The 26,626-nt window shown below is 43.8% G+C and overlaps 2 protein-coding genes across 11 annotated transcripts in view; both read left to right on the plus strand.

The window, feature by feature from the left end:
- Window positions 1-17,159, plus strand: part of LOC118283938 (kinase non-catalytic C-lobe domain-containing protein 1) — a 29,793-nt gene extending 12,634 nt beyond the window's left edge. Inside the window, exons 9-31 of one of the 10 annotated variants that reach the window (XM_047335175.1) lie at window positions 265-336; window positions 428-501; window positions 609-767; window positions 1,536-1,613; window positions 1,792-1,876; window positions 2,421-2,613; window positions 3,306-4,015; window positions 4,933-5,071; window positions 6,540-6,766; window positions 7,656-8,014; window positions 8,881-8,974; window positions 9,072-9,151; window positions 9,275-9,459; window positions 10,086-10,196; window positions 10,384-10,531; window positions 10,843-10,998; window positions 11,374-11,580; window positions 11,716-11,798; window positions 12,421-12,598; window positions 13,849-13,971; window positions 14,283-14,342; window positions 14,791-14,948; window positions 16,113-17,159. In XM_047335175.1, coding sequence (XP_047191131.1) covers window positions 265-336; window positions 428-501; window positions 609-767; window positions 1,536-1,613; window positions 1,792-1,876; window positions 2,421-2,613; window positions 3,306-4,015; window positions 4,933-5,071; window positions 6,540-6,766; window positions 7,656-8,014; window positions 8,881-8,974; window positions 9,072-9,151; window positions 9,275-9,459; window positions 10,086-10,196; window positions 10,384-10,531; window positions 10,843-10,998; window positions 11,374-11,580; window positions 11,716-11,798; window positions 12,421-12,598; window positions 13,849-13,971; window positions 14,283-14,342; window positions 14,791-14,948; window positions 16,113-16,341 — 3,908 coding nt within the window. In that variant the 3' untranslated portion in view covers window positions 16,342-17,159. Of the gene's footprint in view, window positions 1-264; window positions 337-427; window positions 502-608; window positions 768-1,535; window positions 1,614-1,791; window positions 1,877-2,420; window positions 2,614-3,305; window positions 4,016-4,932; window positions 5,072-6,539; window positions 6,767-7,655; window positions 8,015-8,880; window positions 8,975-9,071; window positions 9,170-9,274; window positions 9,460-10,085; window positions 10,197-10,383; window positions 10,532-10,842; window positions 10,999-11,373; window positions 11,581-11,715; window positions 11,799-12,420; window positions 12,599-13,848; window positions 13,972-14,282; window positions 14,343-14,790; window positions 14,949-16,112 lie in introns of those variants that run through there. The other 9 variants (XM_047335173.1, XM_047335177.1, XM_047335174.1 and 6 more) reach the window with 9 other exon arrangements.
- A 1,757-nt stretch (window positions 17,160-18,916) lies between these two features.
- Window positions 18,917-21,326, plus strand: LOC118283937 (homeobox protein vent1-like). The gene is made up of 3 exons (XM_035606395.2): window positions 18,917-20,453; window positions 20,555-20,787; window positions 20,918-21,326. Exons 1-3 carry the CDS (start codon window positions 20,192-20,194, stop codon window positions 21,155-21,157), a joined length of 735 nt encoding a protein of 244 aa, XP_035462288.2. The 5' UTR covers window positions 18,917-20,191; the 3' UTR covers window positions 21,158-21,326.
- The last annotated feature ends 5,300 nt before the right edge of the window (window positions 21,327-26,626 follow it).

A 26,626-nucleotide genomic window follows, 5' to 3' on the forward strand; every position in this document is an offset into this window, starting at 1 on the left:
CCCTTGCCTTAATTTTTTTGTGTTGACTACCTGTGGCCATGACTGAATACCCGGTTTTCTCTTTTTATATTAGGAAATACGTTATTGAATAAGAACGTCATGTTAATTTTTCACTGTTCATTTAAGAACCAGCTTTTACAATAAGGATGGTGAATTCCACAGAGAGATAGAGAAAAGGAAATGCCAAAATGATGCAAATTGTGCTACATGGCTGGAATTTTGTTGTCACAATTCTGTTCTGCTGATTTCTCTCTTTTCCATCAGCCTATTTATGCCTGGACACATTGTATGTGGGCTGCGAGGGAGAGGTGCTTTTCTTGAAACCTAAAAACATTGGTAGGTTTACTTTTGTCCTATGCTGTTGTCACAATGTGCTGCTTTTCTTAATCTTTAGTTGTTTTCGTTGACTTCATCAACTGACTTTCAGAATGCTTTGCAGGACCCCGAGATGAATTTTATCTCGCCCCTGAGTATCAAGAGCATGGTATTGTGACTGAAAAGGTCTGTCTGACTGAACTGCTCTCATCTACTTTTAGAATTAACTGTCACCAATAATTTGCTTTGGTTTTAGGTTTTCCCGACTCTATTTCTGTTCTGTCTTGGCTCAGGTTTGTGTGTATGGCGTCGCTGCTATTCTCTGGTCCACGGCCAAGTTCGGTTTGTCACCTACTCAAAAACTGGCGATGCCTCGCAAACTGAAGAGACTGCTCCTGGAGATGGCAAAGAGGACGCCCATTGAAAGACCCACCATCATCATGGCTAAAAAGGTATTATTTTAAAGTTTTCTGAAAGAGAAGGTGTTATACATTCAAGGCAATTACAAAGTGTGTTGTATTTTACATGTTCAGATGCAGTGACTATGTTAACAAGCATGTTTACATTCTGTGCACATGTCAATAATGTTGACTTTAGCATTCAGCCTCCTTTAGCATGGCTGTAGGCAAGTCTTTACAATTGTGTGAGGAGGGTCCTTTCAATCGTTTCCTAGGAATAGGCATTCAAAATGAAGACGGGTATAGAAAAGTAAGCTTTAGACAAAACACATTTGAACCCCTAATCATTTTCCTTTTTCTTTTTTATTTATATTTATACTTTTTTTTTTTTGTTTAGTTCTGTAATGTGTTTTGAATTGAATTTACTTCTTTGTAAAAAGTTCTCTTTAAATAAATCCTGATTCGATTCTGCATATCAATGTGCTCACATCACCACTTCAGAGAAACACGCCTTTCATTAATAGGCTTGTCCTTTTTCAGAAGAAAACCACTTGTAATTTAAATATAGAGAATCCAATTTGTAAAAGTGCTTTGTCATTTTCCCAACGAAGGTCTATAAAAACACCATCATTCACTTTTATTCCTCTGCTGTCAGTCATTTTTCTTAAGTAGCTACTAGTTTTAGAAATGCTGGCGGTTTTTATTTCAAACAAATTTCCAACTCAATTATTTCAGAGCAGAATTAATTCTGACATTAACGGTGTCTGTGTGTGAAGTGTTCTGCATTGTTGTCACACTTGTTTTCACGTGGATGTATTGCAGAGCTGTCGTGACTACTTATCACATCAAGGGACCAATGCTGAGACCATATGGAACAACCTCATCAGCAGAATTCACCCGGTACACTCCTTTCTTTTCCTCCACACCGATACATTCACACCTTCGTGTCTTCATATTAAATCTCAGTTTCAGAGTCAATGTGTTTTTTTTCCCCTTCTGGTTGGTCACGTGTCCTGTGTCGTCTCAATGAAAATGTTTTTTTTCTCTGTTGTAATGAACAAGTTATTTTGTCTTTCAGCCGGTCTCAGAATCCCCTAAAGCAGAAGATGTGAGTGCAACTGCAATCCATCAAAGCTCATATGAAGAGTCTGAACAAAACAGTGGTAGGACACCTTCATCTTAGTATGGATGACCCTCATGCAACATAGTTCACCTTGAAATGTAATATATACTGTACATTAAATATGTCAAATATTAAGACGACTCTTTGAATTTTGCTATCAAGACCAAAAAAATAGCCTAAAATCCGCAGTAAAGGGAGCTCCTCTCCCCGGGAGAGAACACTGCTCCTGAAGCTCCTGTACGCTTTAAAGTGACGGGAGCTAAAATGTGTGTCAGAGAGAGGCTGGAAAGAGGAGCTGCAGGAATGGACAGTATGAGGAAACTTAGAACATGTAAACCTTTTCAAATAATAACCCAAATTAAAATCATGAACCTGAACATGAGCATAATATGTCTCTTTTAACTTCTTGTACATCTAACATTCAAAATTGAAGGCAAATTACAAATCTACTTGACTTTTGATTTAGATCATGCCACAGGGGCAGTTGTTCTTAATACATCACGCCATTTGTGTAATTTACAGACGTGCACTGCATGAGACAATATCACTGATATTGTATCTGGCATTGTTGTAACTGTGTGTAGGCTTTGTGCCCATGGCCACTGAGAGCCGACTGGCTCCTGTGCCTGGCCCTGTTCCCCACAGCTATCAAGCAAGCAAGGGACTCCAACTCCCAGAAGCCTTCACTTCCACTGCCACACACTTCACCCCCATTGTCCTGACCAACGAAGGGGACTCAGAGGAGGAGAGCCAAAACCTTGGAGCTGGCGTTGAAGGGTATGATGTTCCAAAAATGAAAATTTTTCAAGATAGAAGTTATTTTGGGAAATGCAAAAAAATTCTTTGCTTCCTTGCCAAGTGTTAGAAGTGAAGACAGTTAGCTTAACTTAGCTCAAAGACAGGAATTGGGGAAATGGCAGCCAGTCTCTGCTCAAAGGTAAAACAAAAAAATCTATGCACACCTTCACTAAGCTCACTAACCCCACAATCTTGGCTTTACAAGGCCTTGCTGTACTATTTCTTCACTGGCTAACATTCTGCTGGCTCCTCCCACACACACAAATGTCGTGAAAATAACTAACTGATACGACTTTATCAACAGAATTTCCTTTTCTGATCAGGTTTGTTGTATGTCGTAAATGTATTTGTTGTTTTACAGCGGCAAGCAATGTTGAGCTCCTAATCTCCCATAAAACCACACATCTTTGTTTTTTCACTTTCGTTATGTAGAGGTATAATGTGTTATTTAATGAACTCACTGAGAAGAGTGTACGTCAGAGTGATAGTGTCATCTATAAATACAATAATACAAATAAGATATTTTTTTCTTAAAAGACAGATTTGAAATCATGAAGAATTGAAAGAAAAATATTACAAGAATACAATACCTATTCAAAAAGGTTTAAAAATAGAAAATTAAAATAAAAGGAAAGGAAAAATTGAATGCTTAGGGATTGTTTGTTTTACAGGGATGTGGATGGATTTAGAAAAACCAGTGGAAACATCAAGGAGGGGGATGTGGATTTCTTTCCACACTCTGAGTGCCCATACCCAGCACAGACTGAATCCACTCTACGTACAGAGGAGCTGCCCGTTAATCAGGCAGTCATAACTTCTGCAACTTCCAGCAACAAGATACTGGTCCACTCTTCTTCTATTCTCTCTGATATTTCTTGTATTGAAGTGTTTCTTCCTCCACCATTATCCACTAACCTCAATGGTTGTGGTGTCTTTAACAATTACCTCTTTTGTCAGGATCCTACTACAGGACATCTTTCTTTAGTGCCTGTACAGGTCCGGGCTCCCGAGTCCCTCCTCGGGTTGGATATAAATCTTACCCTGGTCCCACAGCCTTTGCAAGGATTGATCACAGTTCCAGAGAACTCTGAAGGCCCGTTTGTTAACTGTCGGAGGGTGCCTGTGAGCTCCGGACCCCAGGAATATGACCCACCATCATATTTCAGCGGTAGCTCCATCATTTCTGGCAGCCCCCTGGAGCACAGTGTGACCAGAGCTCTACATGGACAAAAAAATCCAGGAACACAAGTCGAAAACCAGTTTCCTTCAGAGTCCATCTCCCACAAAGTCCACCCGGCCTTGCAGGAGGTGATTGACCTGCTCAAGGGAGAGTTTTCACTTGATGGGTATTCAGATGACGGACAAGAGGACATCGCCATGGGTATATATATATATTTAGATGACTTTTATATAATTTTACTATTGCTTCATTGGTGTTACATAACAATTGTGAAATTACCTACAATATCTACTGCAGAAACCATCTACTATATCTGTATCTGTAGTTGTCAGAGTGTACATGGAAAGTTTGAGGAGTAGCTAAACTCATTTGGGGAAAAAAAGCACTGTAAGGGTTAGTCTGACAGAAAAGACCAGGAGCTGCTGCATTATATGTACATCTTTATCTGTACATACATAGAGTCACTAGTTTTCTTTGAAAACAAAATGATATGTGATCCTTTTGTGCCATCGTCCCTCTTACCTAAACACTATTCATTTTTCCAAATAGACTAATATCAAGGACCAAAACACTGTAATCATCATGTTCAGTTATGTAACACAACATGATTCAACTCGTTTCCTTTTGGAAATACTTCTTGTAAAACTTTAAGCATTTTGTATCACTAGGTCTAAGGGGATTCCACAACGATCTCCACACATAAAGTTGCTCAATGTTCTTCCATGGCTATTTTTACATACCTCCGCAGAACATCTAGAGAATATTCATCGACAGTTTCTTTAAAAAGATGTTCTGTGTATCTGGTTTATAAATAAAAAAAAAAAGCTGTTGGATTGCCCCTAGGTGAAAAGAAAGAGATAAAGCCCTCTCTTATCTGAAACACTCACTGTATCCATTGACGTCAGAATGTATGACCGAAGTACACTAGACAGCTTCTGTGTTACTGAGAAAAAGATGCCCCAGATCTGTAAGTGAGTTACAATTGGCAAAGTGTTTGTTTGATTCCACGTTCAGTGCTGTCATGTTGGAATTTAACACCAAAAAGCTATAGCCTGCTCCATCATCTTGAGTTTTTTCAGACATATGCATTTGAAAATCAACGTTTTGTCTTTTCCAAGGGGAGTACATCTTCTCCTTGAAGGAGCTCCAGTACCACACGTTTGCCAGTGTTGTGAAGGGGAGGTTCAGTGACCTGTACTGGGAAGATGACTTGCTAGGTGTTTTACACTGCATGGTCAACTACAGTCCGTCCACACTGTGAGTACGACTTTTTCTTTAAAAACTGAGACGTTGGACTAACGTAATCAGCCTTTCTCACGCAATTGCCGGTTTTGCCTACCCTGTGACAACGCCCCTGGCCACCTAATTAGCTTGAATCCAGTTATCACTGATTTTACAGTAAACAAAATGCCAGTTCACTGTAATTATTGGGCTACTTCACAATGGCAATACAGTCTTTTCAGCGCCGCGCCACTGCCCTGGAAATTATGTCACACTGTATTTTCACCCACCTTCAGAAGGTCAGTGGGATCACACTTTGCTTGTATCTTAGCAGTTAAATGTTTTGATTTAAACAGTGATAAGCTTTTCTGTAGTTACACTAACAATCCCCTCCATTGTATAACATGTTGGGAATTTCACATGTCAGCTAAATGACTGAATGACTCGCGCCACAGTTCAGTTTTTATTCATTCAAATGACTGCGTTTTTCAGAGGATGGGTTTTCCTGATTAATCAAATCACCACAATCAGCCTGCATTGTGAAGTAAGGAGATTATCGGTGGTGTTGAAATGTCCTCACCAGACATGACCTCTCCTCTGCACTCTTACAGCACCCATACAGAGCATTCAAATGAGCTTCAATACAATATGCACTTCATAGGTAAACTTCAACCGGCTGCTTAAATGGTCCCTATGGTAACCGCTTCCCAGTATGTTTGTTAGTGCTGAGTAGAACGTCTGGCCATGCTGAAGATACATGTAAAGCCTCACTTGCATTGTTACTTACAAGCGGGGGATTGGAAGGGATGGCTTGAGTATATGAATTAATACATGAACGAAGGCAACAGATTCCATGCTTTGCTCGCCTCGCTTCATTTATATGTAAGCTGGAGACGAGCAGAGGGACGAGCAGAGGGACGAGCCTGTCAGTTCGCCCTAGACATCTTTTTGATCGAGCTGTTGCCGTGTTCTTGTGCTCAGGACACTGTGCACTGAGACCCCGTCTTAATCTGCTGTGGTGGTGAGACAGCACAACTTTGCAGGGAGAGATAGACACCTGATAGACACCTTTTCCTGTGACCGTGGGCTCGCTCACAGGGCTCAGCTGTGGGGGTTTTTTGCCGTATTTTTTTCACATCAGTCCAATTTCAGAGAGGGGAAAGAGGCAGGAGCGTAGCCTCTCCATTGACACAAGGTCCATTTGAACTGGGACTGGAGTGGACAGTGTTCTGTGTGGGCGCAGTTCCATTTTATGAATCAATTGGTGTGTGATTTGCAAGTGTATGTTACCTGCAAAAGGTTTTTATGTGATATTTTTCATTGTCATGGGTATTTTCTCAAAATTTTAAAATTTACATACTTGAATATTATTGGCATTATTCGTTGAATACGTGCTAATTGTCACAAGCTTTTAATGCTGCGTGCGTGCGTGCGTGCGTGCGTGCGTGCGTGCGTGCGTGCGTGCGTGCGTGCGTGCGTTTCTCTCCTAATGCACCCCATACAGCGGCTCTAATGAGCAGTCTCCATCAAAGGCTGGTGAAAGGGTAGACCTTACCCCACCCTTGATTGCAACTGCGAGGAGAGAGAAAAGAAAGGTTTGCCTGTACGGCCATCTTGATCTGAATGGAAACATTCACATTTCCAGTCCTGCGTCTGTAGATTCTTGGGATGAATCCGAGGCCCAGTCAGGTCATGAAGAGAAGGAGACGAGTCAACAGTGCATCAGTGGAGGTAGGAGACTGACTTTTCATGTTCGATTTTATCCTTATTAAGAGAGAGATCTTGCTCGTGGGGTTTGGTTTCTGATAGTTGGTTCCATTTCAGATCCAGCTTATGAAATAGATTTTTTTTTTATGGTCAGAATTTGACAAACATCTCGTCAAATCTTTAATTTCCTTATTTTAATTTTTTGCAATGTGGAACAGGCAATCATTTAGCTGAATATAAAATATGTGATCTACAGTATGAGTCAAGATAATCTAAATGAAACTTATAATTAAAAGTTCAATAAAAACAATAACTTTTTTACTTGGAAAATTGTCTCCTTTCAAGCAAGCTTCCGAAATAGATTTATTAACCAGTTTTAGGGGGTTTGTATTTGATAAGTGTTTTCAATACTGGCTTCAAATTAGAATAATTTGCAGATCCAAAACCCCCCTCGATGATCAAATATATTTCTCTTTTTGGCTGCTGATTGAAGTCATGAGAACTGTGAGTATTTGCTGGGTGCTGTTCTAAGGAATTTAGATTTTTCTTTTGAATATCATAGATCCTCGTTCCATGATATTCACATACACACACAAACAAGTTCTTGCGTCTGCATTAGTTATGCTATTAATATTTGCTAAACATGGGGTCTTGATTACAAACAGGCTCTTGCAAGATACTTGAGATGAAAAGAAGCTGATAGAACAGCCTCTAACAGTGGATGCATTGTGCAGCCATGACAGGGTTAGCGCTAAATACCCCCAGCAACACCCTTGGATCCCTCCCTGTGTTTTCTTCACAAATCCAGTCTGTTTTGTTGCTCTCCATGTGATTCAGTCACCCCTTCTCTTTCTCCTCATTTCCTCTCCTCTCTCTCTCTGTCTCTATCTACTGATCCTGTTTACTGGTTGAGGCGTGAGCACGGACAGTTCAGACACACAGGTCATGGAGGGAGGAGATCATTCAGTGGGGGGCAGCGATGAAAGCCCCTCTGAAGCTGAGTTTTTGTCGGGAAGAGAGGAAGGGCTGCTGGGAGCCCACGACGATGAGCAGATGAGACCCGACTGCTGGGAGGACATGGAGGACAGTGATTCCCTGGTGTCAGAGCAGCTCCTCTTCCCCGGAACCAGAGCAGGGGGACCGGGCCTCAGCTTAAGCCCCGCCTGGCCCTTGGCCTTTTTCGGAGAAGAGTGTTTTGGTCCAGAGGTGATACAGTACGCAATGAATCTGGGACGGCACTCGGGATCGCCATGTCTCGATGTGAAAACACAGGTAGGTAAACCAGTGGAGGCTCCTGCCAGTGAGTCACATTTGACCTTTATCCATGTTTGAACAAAAACCAGACTGCAGAGGCAGCTGATTTATTTATCAGATCGTATTACACTAACTATATCATTAAGTGCGTCTTTTTCATGCACTACATATTGCAGTAATAGTTTGTGTACAGTTTTATATATATAAATTAATGCAAAAAATTGCTATTGTATCAAGGTTTTTAAACAGAAAGAGAGAACAGGTTTTGATTATTGTCAACTCAACTCAGAAAGAAAATATTAAGATCTTCGATTCTTTTTGCATTTTATCCATGTATTATGTTGCATCCAAGTGCTTCTTGCATGCAGTTGGGTTTCCTAATTCCATTTAGCCCTTCACAAGGTCGAGATAATGAACAAGTCCAGGAATTATTTTCTTAACTGTAATGAAGTGGGGCATTGTCAGGCTTTGGGGTAAATAGGACACGAATAAGCGGGGGGCTTTAAGATAATTGGCATATAATTCTCTCCAAACTGGATCTGAATATTAATATGTTGAACTTGGCCCTTGGCAGAGGATGTTATTATCATTTCCAAAAGAATATTAATGAATAGTCTTTGTATTTTCCCACTTTGATGGCACCACTATTCCTTCAGAAGGTTTGTGCAACAGCTAACTTACCTTAAGAGCTGCGCTGCCCTGACTTCTCACTCAATTTGACTTCAAAAGAGCTGTTTCGTTCTGTCGCCACAGTGATCAGAGGAGAAAGAAAATAAATACTCTGCCCTACACAGACTGGAAACACCTAAAGGCTTCTCTGAGTGGAAGGTAATGCTGGTTATTTTAGGGCCTTTGTTTGATTCTGTGTGATTTCCTTTGAACAGGAACTGCAGCAGCAGCTGATAATTGAAACAAGGAACCTGAAGAAAACTAGAAATTTCTACCAGAAGCTCATTCAACAAGAGAGAAAAAATAAAGGTCGGGTGCCCATTTCATATCATTGCTGGTTTAGGAAAATCAAACGCTTAGCTTCCAGTATGATCTATTAAACTGTGTGTGTGCTTTTATACCACAGGTTCTGGGAGCAAACTGATGGTGTCCAAACTCCGGTCCCAGCTTGAGGAACTTAGATCAAAAGTGGCCTTCTTGGACTGTGTAAAGAATTACCTTGAGGTGCTCATAAAGCACTACAATGCACCAGCACAGCTGTTTGGAATGCTTTTCTTTACAATATTGCTTTTCTTACCATTGATATGATTTCCTTTTTTATCTCTGCAGATTCTGAGCGTGGAGCAGTGGGGGTTGGAGGTTTCATTACTACCCTCTTTGGCCGTCTCTGGACCAGGTTCTTTGGACCTCCAATCCTCTGAGGACCCTTCTGTTCTGAACTTTGGCACCAGCAAAGGGCATAGAACTCTGCAGGCTGGGTCTCCTCTTGGCCTCATGGCTTACCTCTACACCAGGTATTATTGATGAGGGTTTAAATTTGAAATGTGTAAGACTTTGCCTCTCAAGTCATGAGGATGGTCATGATGTTTCAGTGTTGGGCACCCCCTGTGATCCAAACTCTGTGCTCAATTATTTACTCTACCTGCTGCTTTTCATGTGCCAACAAAGGGATTCCACAAGGTCAGAACATCACAAGATTATACGAGACACTGAAGATCCTTGATGTTACTGTTTGTACAACAGACACGTTTTCCTAAAACTCATGACACCAAGTTTCACAGCAGTATGAATATTGCTGTGATGTTTTATAAACATGCTAGCAGTCTGGCTCAGACTAAAATATCTGCACAACTATTAGACATTGTAGTGCTTTCGTATTGAGTACGTTATCATGCTGACATTAGCAGTTAGCCAAGTAGCCTATAGCATTTCACCGCTGTTAAACTGTAAAAACAACTGTAAAAGTGTTAAACTATATTTTTCTTCTTTAATCAAGAATCAATAAATCCCACTAAAAGACAAAGAACAACAATATGTTAATCCTTTGCAACAGTTCAAGAATGCCAAACACCGTTCTATTCAACAGTGAACTCTGAATACTGAACCTATTTCTATGTCATTATATCAATTTCCATCACAGAAATGCTGCCGTGGAGGGCTACATCCAGCAGTTCCTGTATATCTATCGTTTCTTCTGCACTCCTGAGCAGTTACTGCAGTTCATAATGGATAAATTCATCAGTACTGCAAGGTACAGTATATCTGGTAGCTCATTATTACATTAACAGAGCGCTTAGTGCAGTGCAGTAGGCCACAGTGCGCCAAAGAAAACCAGTCCGACTTCTCCTATATAAATTACATAACATAATAATGCATAACATTTTAAATAACTCAGTATGTCCACTAATTGTAAGACGATTGGATTTTTTACATTCCAGAGAAGGTCCAGATGTGTCTGGAGACAGGGAAAAGATCTTCCATCGCAGTTTGGACCTGCTCCAGTTCTGGATAACAGACTGTCAACAGGTGGACTTCACACCAAAGTCCAGCCTTGTGGATACATTAGAAAACTTTCTCAATACCAAGGTACATAACCTCCTATTGACCATAGCAATAATACTTATATTATAATAGCTGGGCTGTATTGTGACATACATTGATTTCACCCTGGAGTTCCTTGATGTGCTATACTTGTCTGCTTTGCTGTTGCTGAGCATGACAACAGTCATTAATTAAAAATGTGTGTTTTAACTCTAAAATGAAGGGTTAGGGGTAATGGGTTGACCACATGAGCTTGTGTATGGTTTTGGTTCATTTTTTGTCTCTTGTTTCTTCTGCCTCTTAAGTAACCAAACACTGTTTGTATTCTGCATTTGCTTTATTTTGTTTGCCCACAGGTAATTCCTGTAGACAGCCGGGGGCAGAACCTTCTTGCTGCTCTCCACAGCCCACCCAGTACAAGTTGGAACCACGGAAGAGGAAGCCTAGTCAGCATTGAGGAGGAGGATGACTCTGTGTGCTTGCATTCATCTACTGAGGATCTTGGCAGAAAGGTCAGCACAATATAATGACGAGTTATGCCATTTCGTTTTGGTTTCTCGTTGATGAGTTTTAGTAATTAGCTTTTTCTTATCTTATGTGAACAATTTTTTTTTATTTTAGCACCCCACTTCCTGCATGCAAATGTTTCCATCCTAAATCCTGACAGCAATGCTAAGATTTTAAGGGAAATTAGGAAACGTCTGTTTTGTTAGACATTTGATTAGAGTCTGTTATTAACACAGTTATATTTTAGATCTTGATTGATTCTATGGACTCTAATCTCTCACTGCTGATTAAAGAGTACCCTCATGAAACACATGATATAATTTTTATCATAGCATCAATGTGTTGACCTAATTCAGGACAATTCATTCTGAACTTTTCAGTGGCGGATCTCCAGAGTAGTGGAGCCCTCTGCGTCCATGCCTAAAGAGAAGACCTTCTCCATAGCTGCAGCTTTGCCTATGCCTTGCTACGGCGCCCTGGTGGATGACCCCGCCAACATCTCCCTGCACAGTGAGGAGCAACTGCCATTCAGCCAGAATGAATACAGTACACAGCACATAGCCCAACAGCTCACCCTCCTGCAGCAGGTATACAGTGCACATCCTCCACCCTGCATTCAGAGCACCACCATGCACTGGTGTTGTTATATCTTTAAACCACTAGAGGGAGATATGTCTCCATGAATGCATAGTAATACACTGATTAATGAACATTTAATGCAGGAAATGTTCCAAGGATGTCATCCGGTTCATTTCCTCAACTCCAGAGTAAAAGGAATCAGCGACAAAGTCTCGATCCCAAACAAGTGAGTATAATGTTCTGGCTTTAAACAATGTGCTCTGACTTCACAGTCGATACAGCCGGTTTGACAAATCAAAGGAAAAGAAAAAACAACAGCATAGTGTCTTAGAAAGTTGCTGAGTGACAATATGCCTCCAGAACTGTACCAGTGCGCCTAAACCACTGGTGCTGGTGTTCTGACATTTGTGGTAGAGAACGCTGTCTCACATGTTGATCCAACAGCTCCCATAGTAGTTCAGCCTGGTTGAGATGTGGTTGACGGTTGACGGCCATGGCATATAAATCTCAATAAAATAATCACCTCAAATAATATCTCTATAAAGACACTGTGAACATATTTGTTTAACTTCTCCACTCATTTATTCATTTTTTTTTTTGTAAACTTTTCATAGTGTATCCCATCTTTGAACTCTCCTGAACGTTATGTGTGATTGTGTTGACTTGCTAACATGAGTGTCATACATTATATATAGATATTATGTATGTGCATCAGCAGCTACAAGACGGTACAGTGTTTGTCATTGAACGTTTAGCATTTCCCTCGGTACATGAATGGATGATTTAGGTTCCTGACGATACTAATAATAATCAAGTCATTTTTGTTTCTGTAGTAATCTCTAGTATAGGTGTCCCTCCATCTGTCTTATTAGGAATGTGTCGCAGCACATCCCGCCAGCAGAGAGCAGCAGTCTGCACGTATGTGAGGGGACGTCGTCAGACAGCCACCTGCAGCGGCTGCTCGCATATGCGTCCAGTGTCACTAACTGGATCTCCTCGGAAATAGTCATCTGTGACTCTGCCAAGGTGAGAGGAGTCATATTCACGAGAGTAACCAGAGTCACCTGGAGGGAATAAAACGGCAGATGTTACTGTCGCCGTCCGGCCTGTAAACACACTGTATGGACCACAAACTGTTCCTTAATTAAATGACTTCATAAGCTCATATGTCATTTGTGTCTCACAAAAAAAATGAGAAACAGATGAATAAATTATTATTAGAGCCCGAGCCCCGACCAGCAGAGGTTGCTTTTTGTCCTTTAGCTATTAGCAAATACTTTCCTGTAGACACTATTCAATGTATAATATGTCTGATTAATTTAGAACATTTGTGCATCCATTCATATTTGTCATATCTATCATGAGCTCTTTTCAGACATGTACTCCAGAAAATGTCAATTGGAAATTGGGTCATTTTCCAGTTGCAGGAGATTGTCCGAGTCTGACGTGTTCACACCAACAGGAAAATTTCCTGGAACATTCTTACGCGTCTTTGTCGAGCATTCAGGAGGCTGGACATGATGATAATTCCGCTGCAGAAAGCAGTGGTTTTGTCTCTTGCTGTGTCCCGCTTTCCGAAGATATTCCTGCTGTAATCTCTCATGGGCTCACTCTGACATTTTACAAGGGGGCAGGCAGGAAAGGTTCCGGGAAAATCTCGGAACCTTTCGAGGTCGCGTACGGCAACCTCTGGAAAATTTCAGGAAAATTAACTCCAGGGCATGTCTGCAAGCAGATGCTGTGACATGCTCCGACTGACACTTACATTTCAGTTAAGGCTTCAGGTTTTACATCTTCACAGTTTTCACATTTCACTTGACCTTTCACCTCTGCCCCTTCAAAAGACGTTTCTTTTTTTTTTTCTTTTTCTTCAGTCTCCAAGCAGCAAATCAACTTCTTTCTTTGCTCAAACTTGAAATTAGAATTTAAAAGGCTTTCAGCGACTTCAGCATTTTCACCTGTTCACACGTTTCCAAATGCATTTCGACTCAAATTATTTTCTTATAAGTTAGTCTTTTGCTAGTCAAATGGAAAAATAATCAGCAGTAGCAGTAATGCAAATGTAGAGCAGTCCACAATGCACTATTAACATGACTATATTTAGTATTTTTCCATTGGACTTGCCTCATTATGCAGTCTGCTGCCATCCCAAGTAAAGCATCACAGTGCAAAGAGCTGCTAGGGATTTAGCATTTTGCCTGGTTTTGCATTTTTATTTCTTTTCTTTCTTTTTTTTTGTCTTTTTTTTGTCAATGCAAAACTCTCTTCTTTTGCAGGCACAAGTGGCTTTGGTGACCAAGTATCTGTGGGTCGGAAAACACTGCTATGAATCGAGGAACTTCGCCACAGCCATGCAGGTCCTCGGAGGTCTGGAGAACGTGATTGTCAGGCAATTGCCAGTAAGACTGTGTCTCATTAATTACCCCTCAAACAGATTCTAAGTTTGCATAATAAGTCAGATGCCCTCAAGCTAAATGTTTTCTTTGGCTGCAATAGAACTTGGTCAGTGTTTAATTGTTTTTTTGCAAATGAGAGATCAGCATTAATGCATTTAAATGGGATGACGGAGGCGAGGAGGAATGTGGCCAACGAAAAAGGAGTAATTAAAGAAAACTCACAATGCACAACACTGGTGTTGCATCGAAGCCAAGCTATAATTTGTTTTCATTTTGCAGCTACTAAATAAAGCTTCCTCATCTCTTGCCAACAGGCTTGGAAACATCTGTCGTCCAAGGTGTTTGAGATACTGGAGGAGCTACGAGCTGTGCAGGTGTGTGTGCGCGTAGGTGTGTTCGTCAGCAAGTGCACGCTTACGGTGTTTGTAACTGAAGGCGAGGCTGGTCACATTTTGTGAAACTGGGCTTCAGGGCAAACAAATCAATAGAAAAACAACTCGGAGCAACTAACCTGTGTGCTGAGGGCCTGCAGCTGGTTCTCCATCTGAAAGTCAGACTCAAAAGAACCTGGTGCATCAGCCAACACACTACAGCTCCCTCTACAGATGTCTTGAATAAAAGCACTAAGGTTATTCCATCTTGGTTTTGAATGTAAAGAGTTTGAATGTGTTTAAAATCCTCACCGAGTCTCTCATTCATATTACATGGCATTGGACATGGCTTATCATGTCATCAAGCATTTTTGGCTCAATTTTTTAAATTGTTCTGTTCCAGTAAGAACTAAATAATTTACCCTGGGGATAATCTGCTCTCTCTCCTCAGGTGTTTCTGAAGAGCGACGACCTGTGTCTCATGGGAGGGGAGCACTCCAGAACGAAGCCCACCCTGCCGCCGGCACACATCCTGGCCATGCACGTCCAGCAGCTGGAGATTGGAGCGTTCACACTCACTACTGGAGCCTACAAGTGGACCAAGCTCAGGTTAGGGAAAGTCCAGATGATTTTCGATCCGTTGTCCTGATGTGGCCATTTTTTGGGGGTTTGTTCCATTACTGCTTCCGTCGCTTTACCCCTGGTTGCTGTTGTTTACTACAGTCAACAGATCCAAAAGATTCAGTTCTGATTGGTTCAACAGGCGACTATAAATTCCACGAAGTTGGGAAGACAGATAAGACCTTATTCCACCAAATAAAGGAATAAAAGCGCAATCTGCCTCACAGCTATCACTGATGTTAATTTCAGTTTGCTCACTTTGTCTTGTAGCAACATTTTAATAACCTTATATTCAGTTAATGTTACATGTATTCCCTCTGTAGCTGCTCTGATCTGGCTCTGAGAAGGCAAGTACAATAAACATACAGCAAATTGTTGGTTGTTGATAAATCAAATCACTAAACTAGCAATTTTTCCAAATAATACTTTTGAGAATATAATCGCCTTAATAAACAAATCTTTTGATATTTATTGATTGATATTAATTCATGAAAGACATGTAAGACCTATGAAACTGCTTTGCCCATTCTGTTTTGGTTTTCAGCTGAAAAACTTTCCACGTGCTTTTAACAAATTGTTAAATGCCCATCAATATAAAATGATGCATACAGCCAATGATATTAGACCGTCTTTGCAGTGACACAAAATATAAACAGTGTCATCAACTGAGAATGAGCTCTCTCCGCACATCTCCATATCCATGTCCAACTATGACAAAGTTGGCCGACACACCGCGAGGACACATTTTCCCTGTGTCCTTCTTCTTCGCTCCAATATGGCTGACCAGATGCTGAGGTCACAGCAAGTGGCGGCTGGACGGTAATGGCCCAGCTGCTGAATTTGGGTTGTTGGTTTGGGTGCCAGTGTTGCACCAGATGGCATCCGTGGGATAGGGTTAGATTGGAAACGAGGTTTCGGGCCAGACGCTGAGAGGAGACTGGCTGTAGCCAGATGCTGGGGTCAGATCTAAGAGGGAGAGGCAGATACACAGCTGTTTAGCGTGGACCCTGGGTTATCCCCACTCTCTCCAAATCAGGTCACAGACGAAAGCTGATGATGCTATGAAGTCGTTTTCATGTTTTCATTTTTACTTTTGTTCAGGGTCCTACACGTTGCTTCATCCTCTCATCCATCCATTCATGTTTGTTCTAGGAGCATAGCAAAGGTCGTGAGTCAGGTCCACGCCTTCCAGGAGGCGATGTACTCTTACAGCCCGGACCGGGAGCTGCAGGCCTACCTCCGGCGCCGAATCGCCCGCCTCGCCAACTCCGACATCCACCTCTTGGCCGCCGACAACGATGCCAACTTCCAGCAGTCCAGCGAGCGACAAACGCGGAGAATCCAGGACACGCTGAGGCGAGTCAAGGCCACGTTCCAGTGAGTCCTGGGCCAGTCATACCTCATAGTCCTGAGTGACTGAGTCACCGCCGACAGGTCAACACATCATGTCCAAGCCCAGACCGAGGCTCTGTGCCCCTGCAGGCACAACCCTCAGATGTCTCTGTTGTCCCGTCACCAGAGCCTTGTAGACTGGGAAAATGATGTTGTGTGTCCACTATTCCCCCTAACCTCAGTCAGTAATGTCAATTTAGACAACATAGGTTCGGCTGTAAGTCAGACAGCAACTCATTTTTTTCGGGGCCCCTGGCAGGTTAATCTACACTTGTCTAACATTCAAATAAAATCGATTTGATGTCGCTGAATTGGATTTGACTTTTCAGAAAGCGCAGAATACCGCAGAATGTTTTAATTAACTGAACAGTTGACTGATCATTGATTTTGTTTAACCTACAACCGGTAGATCTGTTTGTTGACCACATAGAAGTTTACCGAATTAGATTTATATGACTAGATTGGTCATTAATATCTCCTATTAATTCAATTTTACAGAACACAATGTGACATAATTGCCTTCATCACCAGTAGTGCGTCGTGAAGGGTAAAAGCCAAACCAGCTGGCTGTCATGACAATACCTTCCCATTACAGAAAAAATTGATAGAACATAATGATATGTCAGTGTGCAAAATGTAATTTCACGAATGACTTTAGGTCTGGGTCTTTTTTTTTCTATTTTCCTGCCCACTCTCTCTCTCTCTCTCGTCCACGCTTTTCTGCCCCGAAACACACCGTGGAGATTGAATGTGACGTGCTATGACGATCTGCTTAATTTGGCCAAATAAACGAGATTTCATAAGCTCCCTCTTGCAAGAGCGTGTTATTGTCACATAATGTCTGTGATGGAAAAGGCTGCATGGCAGGTTACAGCCGCGTCGTATCCGTCATGGAAGGGAATGTGGGTGAGCTGAAGATTGGGTTTTTTCTCTCCTCCTATAGGGATTCACGCCCCATGGTAATGACATCATTGTCCTCTCTGGTATTTCTTCCTTTTGAATATCAATCAAGGGGTTTGCTGTGACTGATGGCCACATCATATTTTAAAAACCTGACCACAAGGACACTTCATTCCTTTGTCGGCATATTTGGATACATGCATTTTAGAACATCCAGGCATATTTTTGCCCTTGTGTTTTGTTGTCTTTGGCTCCATCATTGTTTGATGTCCCATGGGGCCACTGCTTCATGTGTAAAAACAATAATCAGAACTGTAAAATCACAGTATTTAAGTGGTAGCACTTCACTTTGCCTCAAACTGACCTCATACAATTGGAAGGGGACTAAATATCACCATAATTGTTTATTATACCAACCCAATATAAATTTAATATATCTTGTAAAATAAATAGTGATTTACAGATGGTATGTCATACACGGTGACATTATTTATGTCTGGGATCAATTACAACAACAAGGCTGTCCGATAGACACCCTATATGATAAAACACGTATAGAATATAATAAATCCAAACGGATTTCATGATCACACATGCAGCAGAGCATATAAACCCCCACTGTATTTAATCTTGCTTTACAGCAAACAGAAATACTGCGTCGCTTTTATTGCTTCTGAAGCATGGCGTCAGCTCAACATCTGGATTCACACACAACGACGTTGAATAAGCCTTGTGAGCTTTTAAATAAAGGCCAGTGTCCCTCTAAATTAAAAAAAAAAAAATCCTAAAACAATTAGAATACAATGATCGCAGCCTGTCCCTCTGGGACAGACGGAGGCCGAGCTGAGGAAATAGGCGCAGTGTGAAGGCGACGTCCCGGGCGCTTTTTATTGTTATCTAACGGGATCAGGGCGCATCTTCAAAGCGTCAGAAGATAAAGAGCCCGACGGGCTGATGGGGCTGCGGCCTCCACAGCGACAGATCACCGATAGAGGAGACAACCAGGCCCGGCCTCTTATCTGCATTGTCGTATAACTAAACGATCAGTTTAGTGGCCATTGTCCCCGAGCTGCTGCACACAGGGATCTCTGGGGGGGGGGGGGGGGGGGGGGGGGGGCAGACCCCTCAGGTTAGGCGCGGTCCGGTGGAAAGTTGTCTCTCCGTCCTTTTTGGGGGGGGTGATGTGAAACTGTCAGTCATCACCTTCACTGGTGGTAGAGAAGACTGGACATTGAATCATATAGTGAAAGGTCCATGATAATTTCTTCTTTTTTTTTTGCCAACCTCAGTGAGTGTATGGTGACGTTACCTTCTATTCTGATTTTATATTCTTCTTATTATTATCATAGCCGTTGTTGGTATGTGGATCCGGGCGCCCTCGGTCTCTTCTCAGGGGGCCTGTTTGCGCTCCCAGGGTTTTCCTGCAGCTTCCTCGCAGCTTGTTTTAGCATATTTGCATTTGAACGGGCAGACAATCAACTGTAATTGTGTTGCTACTGTAATACCTTTGATCTGCGATGTTTGAAGCGCCTGTGCCAAATGCTGGCTCTCGGGCAGCCGGCGCCAGCGCGCACCGGGGTATCAAAGACATGTCAATACGAAAGCCCCCCCCCCCCCCCCCCCCCCCCATTTGATACCAAGAGTAAAACTGTGAGATTTGTTGAGTTTTGTTGTGGGCTACAAAGCAGCGAGTGTTATACTGTCGTTTTATAGATGGCTCAAAACTTTGATTTTACGCACACGATAAGTTTCCCCATTACAGTTAAATACGCGCTTAAATGTCGGCAATCTACATATTGTTTACCCGGCTCTCACGGTTGGCTAAGTGGAGCTCAAAGTTTGGGATCCCACTGAATCAGCCATGACCAGAAGCCAAATGACAGTTCTGTGATGAGAAACTAATATTTTTCTTCTTTGGTCCCAGTTTATCATATGCACTGGACCAGAAACCACCTTGTTTAATGCATGGGTCACTGTGTCGTGGGTTGAGGGGCTGCTACTTTAATATCACTAAAGACAAATGGCATAATATCCAGTGGTGGGGGGGGGAATACATATATCAAATACTTATTTAGAAGCAAACCTAAAATATACTCCAAAGTACATGTCCCGCGTTCCACTCTTTAACAGCACTGGAATCAAAATGAACTTTGCTCACCATGCAGATTAGCCCTTGGCTTTGTGGCTGGATTATGATGCGTTCATGCAGCATGATGTGAAGCAGCAGCGGTTTAATGCTGTAATTGAACTGATTTACAGTTGATTTGATATAATCACATCAGCCACCACTGTGATAAAAAAAAAAACCCAGAGTGAAATACTTCAGTATAAACAACTTGCTTTTGAACGCTTGAATTAATTCACGTAGAATCAGTTCCCTTACTGAATTTTGTTGGCGAATTCTGATTTTGTTCCATGGGTGAAATAATAATCAGTTTGTGTATAAACATTTCTGAAGAGAGCAACGAACAGTCACCGCCACGACTCCATCCATGTTTAAATTACGCATTCGTGACGCAGAATATTAAAATGACCGAGCCAGACTTTTTTTACATGTCTGGTCACTCTGGCTCCTGCAGCAGCAGGATAGTGTTTTGGTTTTCCCACTCCTGCAGCTTGTGTGATACAGCTGTTTTCTGCGGGGGCCCCCCAGTTTCAGTCGGGGCGGACAAATGTATGAGCTCAGGGGGACTCTCACAGACTCGGCGGCGCCAGGTCTTCACACACTCACAGGATATGTAAAGACTTCAATAACGAGCCATTAACCCCTAATCATCGGGATCGATCAGGCGTTAACAAGGGGCCCCCCACACATGCAAATGGCGACGAGCGCCGGGCCCCTATAAAAGCTGAAGCCTGGACGGGAGGCTGCAGCCACACACGCGCACTCTCCCTCCGACAGTAGGTGGATTCACAGGTCTCCGAGCAGCACTGGCAACATGGTCAAATACTTCTCCGTGGACTGGCTGGCCCAGAGCCATCGCGTCGCCTCGCCCACCGAGGACCACGGAGTTGGCATGATGGACCCTGCGTCGACCTGCAGACCCCACGTCCCCTGCGTGGTGCAGCCGCGTCCGCCGACTTTCGGAAAAGGTTACCTGCAGCCGAAACCCAAACCGCTGAGGCCCACTGACCCCGAGTCGGCGGAGAGCAGCGGCACCCCGTGCTCCCCTCCCCGTGCAGCCAGCTGCGCCTCACCAAGTAAGTGGCATCCAACGCACGACCTAGTGGTTCCGCCATGGCGCAACACAACAAGCAGTGTCTATAACCAGCACCTTTTTTTTCCCCCATCTCGCTTTCAGCTTCGGAAATCGGCGGGTACTCGTCCGGGTACGAGAGCGAAGCGGCCTCCTCCGAGTGCCCCTCCGCGTACGAGGGAAGCGAGGCGGAGAAGGACGGACCTCAGCGCCGCGTGCGCACCAAGTTCACCCCCGAGCAGATCGGCAAACTGGAAAAGATCTTCAACAAGCACAAATACCTGGACGCCGGGGAGCGAGTGAAGACGGCGCAGAAGCTGAACCTCTCCGAAACTCAGGTGCGACGCGTGTTTCCACCGCGAAGTCATACAGAAGCACGATGTCCCGTGAGCCTCAACGTGCGCCACGATGCTTGATGTGGATCCGAACTTTATTCTGATCTCTCTCTCTCTCTCTCTCTCTCATCAGGTGAGGACCTGGTTTCAGAACAGGAGGATGAAGCTGAAACGGGAGGTGCAGGACTACCTCGCCCCGCAAGTCCCATCGGTGATGTTCCAGCCTCTGGCCCCAGTCCGGTACCACGGCGTGGCCGGCCAGCCTCCCCACTACACCGCGGCCGGCCCGGCCTTCTACCCGCTGCCCGTCCCGCAGATGATGGCCCCTCACCACCCTCCTCACCTCATCATCCACAGTCCTCATTTCTACTGACAAAAGCCCCCCCCAAAAAAACTGTCAATCAGAGACTTCTCCCACCGAAACACTTAAAATCAAAAAGTGCAATCCAGAGTTTGTTTTATTTCATGTGTATGTTTTTTTCTTCTTTTTTATTATATTTGATAAAAAAAAATAATTGTATATGATTCACAGAAAAGTCTATTTATCTTTAAATAAAGTCTATCTTCTATACTTGACGCCCTGGACTCTGGTGTTTCATTGCGCGGCGCGCATCGTCCAAGCTCTTCCACTGGAGACCTCAAAGGGATCAGCTGATCTTTATTGCAGGATTAACTCAACAACATGAGCGGATCGTCCCGTCCTGTCCCTTTGAAGGGGAGGAGGTTGGAAATAAGAGAACCGATAGAGGTGGCAGCCGTCCATTTCAGACAAAAGGTCCTTATCGCGACTCATTGTGTGGATCTCCTGATTTGATCCTCTGGAGATATCCAGGAGATATGGGGGCTGGAATCAAATCTAACGAGGCGATATAAACACATTGAATGGAATCACCCAAGGGATAGTGTCGTGGTATAGACAGTAAAGCAGACAAAGCATTTCATTCTATGATGAGAGCTTCATCACAGACAGAGACCCCCCCCCCCCACACACACACCTTTTCACCTGTCGACCAACAGTTGCCCAGATGTTCCTCTCTCATGCGCCTTGTTGGTCCAGGACCCTGCTGCCACTTCAAACGCCGCAGCTAACGGGGAGATCACGGTCCAACAACCCGTCCTAATTGAGCCGCTCATCGAGGAGTTTGGGGGCCACGGGGGTCCTACTGGCCATGGCTCCAGAGAGTCTGGGGTCTTGTGTGGCCGGCGAATCTGATCTCAGGTCTTTTTTTTCTTTTTGAAGTGCGAGGCCATCAGGTTGAAAAAAAAGAGACCCGATTGTGTGATGAGATTTGTCGATAGGAGACTTGATTGGTGACAACTTCAAGATAAAGGGGGGGGGGGGGGGTCATAAATGGAGAGGCGTTTACATTTTAGCTCCAGATTATTTGATCTAATAACATTTCCATTTATAAAATAAATAGCAAATGAACTAAGTTTTGCTGCGTGTGTGTGTGTGTGTGTGTGTGTGTGTTTTAAATTAGGTTCGGTCGCGGTTACCTGATGATGTATTTCTCTACCCACGGGGGCCCGTCAGCAAATGTCTCAAATTCAAATAAGCCATCGAAGATCAAAAGGAATTCTCTTCTCACTTTCTGTGGAAGCTCTCTTGGCTGCGGGTCACACCCAGCCACAACAATAGACTTCATCACCGGGCTGCGTGACGCGCCGACAGCTGGGCGCTTCGTGTCTGCGACTCCAGAAAGTCAGTCTGGAAACATCTGCACCCAACGGGAGCCAGGGTGTCAGCGACCCTTTATTTTATTTTATTTTTTTTAGGTCTAGACAATTTCAAACTATGCCAGGAAGCTTCAGGGTTCAGGACGTGCAGCCTGCCATGTGCTTCAAACCCTGGCTACACATCTGACCTGTATCTTGCATTCAGTGGCGGATGTGGCCCCGAATCGCTTTACGCGCAGATCTTTTTTTATTCCGAGATGCCAGGTAGCTGAGACTCAGACTTGCTGGCGCCGCGGCCTCTGCGCCAGCCACGGACGTGCGAAAAACCACAACCCCGACCTCTATTAACCTCAATTACAGCCACCATCCAAGTTTCTATCGTTCCGCTGAGAACCCTTTGCATATGCAAATAAAGAAGTGTGCCCCTCCTATGTGGACGGCCAGGAGACATCTGAAGGGACGGCGACGCTTGACCCCAAGCACACACACACACACACACACACACACACACACACACACACACACACACACACACACACACACTCACACACACACACACACACACACACACACACACACACACACACACACACACACACTCACACACACACACTCTGACATCACTGCTCGGAGGGCGACATGGCAAACTTCTCGGTGGAGTGGCTTTCCAAAAGTGTTTACGAGGAGAAGGGCGCAGCGCGTCACCTCGAGGACTTCCCAACGAGACCAAGGAGCCAGATCGTTTGTCTTCTTCTGCACAGGCGACGATCTCGTGACCAAATCCACTAAAGTGAAAGCTCCTAGCTCGAAGCGGGAGGTCCAGCACCTGCGCCCCGCCCTTCTGTCGGTGCCGGCGGCCCTGCTGCCGCCGCGGCTGTTTCAGCACCACGGCCTGAGCGGACAGCTCCTCCCTCCATACAATACAGGCAATAACCAACTGTGTAATATTTATATTTATTCTCCATGTGCAACTATTGCCACTGCTCTGTATATCGTATTTATATATTTTTTTAATATTTTATGTTATTATTTTGTTATATTTTGTACTTAATACTGCTAAATTTCTTTCTATATTCTTCTGTCCACTTTGCTGCTGTAATGCCCAAATTCCCCCATTCTGGGGCGAATAAAGGTATATCTTTTCTTCTACGCATTATGTCTGTATGTGCAACGTAAGGCAAAACACACAAGTAGCACTGAACATTTGGTGAATATGCAATGCCGCAAACTCGGTATGGATCCATTGTGCTGCCATCTGCTGTGACACTGATGTTGACTGAGACAAAGGGAACAAATGGAGCAGTCCATACTGTTCCTCTTATCACCATGTTGTGACAATGCTGTGTTTTATCCCCCCCCCGCCCTTTTTTTTCTTTGAAGAACCTTCGTAGTGTTCACAGACAAAGAAGAGACCATGTTTTTTTTTTTCATCAACGGGCTGCTTACTCGCTTGAATATTGCAAACAAAATGATTGGTTTGAGCAATAATGTCTATTATTTCAAATGATCAGTTGGCAGGACCAAGGTGCCCCCAGCCCCAAGATAGTTCAGATAATGACAATAGAGTTTCTCCTCCTGGTTGAGATGAAAAAGTTGGTGCTCTTCATGTCATCTCATCCTCTTTGTCTCTCTGCAAAACTTTAATGGCAGCAAACTTGATTTTTTTTCTACTCTACAGTTTCTCCTGGAAATCCAGTTAAATTGTTTCAGCAAGGTTCGTTTGACACCTGGTGTATGCAGCCCCCCCCCCCCGAGAGGGAGAGAGAGAAAAAACAACCCTCAAAAAGATCAAAATAAAGTTCTTCACAAAACAGACCGAGTGGCTACAGTCTGCCGTACATGAAGCACGAAGAGGGGGAAAACATCAGAATGGAACCGTCCTCACGTTAATACATGAAACAAACAGAAAATGTCACATTTTTCCATCTTGTTTGCCACGTGGTTTTTCCGTCGTCTGAGCTGCGGCTCCAGCTCCTTCAATCACCTTATCTTCGTCTGCAGTGGCTTAATGGCAGCGACTGGAGAATCGGCCCCAGCAGCTGTTTATCTGCCTGTATTCACACACGGCGGCAGTGGGTGGAATCAAGACTTCATTTGCATTTTCTTTACCTGGAACTCAACAAATTCTGTTAAAATTGAATTGTGTTGGTAACCCGACTTGTGTGCACGATATATGAACACAGAAATGCAGCTGCTTAGCATTTAGCGGAGTTTTTCCTTCCTGGGATTTGTGATATCGCAGCCCGCACGCAGGATGTCATGCTGATTTTCAGGGCTGATATTCTAAAAGAACTGTAAAGACAGGAGATATTTTTGACCGTGAAGACGAGAGATTTGTTTTTTTCTTATATGAAAACCTTAAACAAGACTCTTTGGGGCCTGTTTCCACCCGGTTTTTACATATATTCTATGTGATAACTTCTCACACGAGCATCATTGGACCACAGGTAACGGCTCAAACTGAAGAAGACTCTTGCACAACTCAATGACAATTCAAATATTAAAAACCGAGTGTATTAATATGGACAATTGAGGGACACATTCTGAACTCTCCTGTTCTGAAATTACTCTCCAACCCAAAATAACCGGTGTTGAGATGTAAAGGATGCAGAAGTAGTGATACATGTTTTTTTTTTTTTTATTTCCTCACAAATGTTCAGACAGGAAGACTTTTCCCGCTCTCTCTTAACTCCACCAGCTCCGTCCCGTCTCGTCCAATCCCAACCCAGCATGCTCGCCTGTAGCCAATCACGTTGGAAGCTGTTAAATTCAAAATGTGCTCTCTCTCTCTCTCTCTCTCTCTCTCTCTCTGCTGTCGGTCATCTGTGGCAGCCTGGCGCCTCCGTCGACCCCTCTGATCAGACGTGTCCCTCTCATGGAGACGTCCCAAACTTGACTTCTCCTTTCTCATTACCACCTCCAACACTGTCTCGGCTCCCGGGGCAGTAAGGTCCCTACACGCTGGGAGCACCTCATTCATGGGACAACTCTTCTCTCTGTCGTCTAGGTCGTCTTCTTCCTGCTGCAGGGGTCTATCATTTTGATGAGCGCAGTATTTGTAAATGAGATTTAAAAAGAAGAAGCTGATAACAAACTTCAGGGGTCACGCCTGATAGCAGGCCCTCTGCGCCGACTGGCCTCCACAAACTGGATCAATAAATGGGTGATACGTGGACGTAGTAGGCCCCTGCTATCCTATATAGCTGGGGCAGATTTTTACCACAGGCAAATATGTTCATTGGGTGTTTGTTGGCGTGCCGCTAAGCTGCTGCTGCTGCTGTAGTGTTGAGCCTTCAAAGGGGACGTCAAAGGAGAAGTAACTGCTAGATCATTGAGATCCTTTGAGCTCCATTGTTTCCCATTTGAACAATTCACACTCACTTGAAAGACGCAGAGGGACGGCGCCCTCGAGTCTGCCCCAGGTGTATATTGCCTCACGCTGAAGTCATTAGGTGGCACCAGCTAAATAGGCGACTGATTGAGTCATTCTGGCATAAAGTGGCCTTGTTCACTCTCTTGTCTCGGCCCCGATTGTGATTCAGCATGGGAAATACCTGCGGGTCGAGTGATTGCATTCACTGCAGGCTATCAGACGCCAACATATGCTGTGTCATTGCAGATCCTTAGGCTGGCTGTATGTTCAGCAGGCACACACACGCCAGATTCGAAGAATTGCATTCAATAAGAGAAATACTGACACCTCCCACCAGGAGGCACAGTTATCAAAGGAGATGGTTAGAGATTCCACGCACCGGTATCCACTATAACGAGAAGAACATTGCTCATTTGAAAGACTACTGGACCATACATCCATTTATACAGCGCCTCAACGCAAACCACCAGGCAGCGCAAGGCCGCAGCCTGCAGCATTAAGTGGGATAGTTCCTGGCCCTGATGGAAACATGAGCATCAATAAATGATCCATTGTGAGAGGCCAAAGAGTGGAGGCGATGAATGGCAATGAGTGTCTCACTGATCCCTCTGAATCAGGTGAGTGGGCAGGTGAAGAGGTGCTAACGGTCCCACTGAAGCTGCAGCCGGATGGCAGCAGACGGACCGGAGCCAAGGACGGACGACGGGGAGAAGCTAAAGGTTGCTCACACGTTCGAGGGGAGAGCAGCTAATGAGATCCACTGGCTACAGACGACACGCGGCTTCCGGAGGA

The sequence above is a fragment of the Scophthalmus maximus genome, chromosome 10 (genome assembly GCF_022379125.1).
Source record: "Scophthalmus maximus strain ysfricsl-2021 chromosome 10, ASM2237912v1, whole genome shotgun sequence".
Classification (NCBI taxonomy): domain Eukaryota; kingdom Metazoa; phylum Chordata; class Actinopteri; order Pleuronectiformes; family Scophthalmidae; genus Scophthalmus; species Scophthalmus maximus.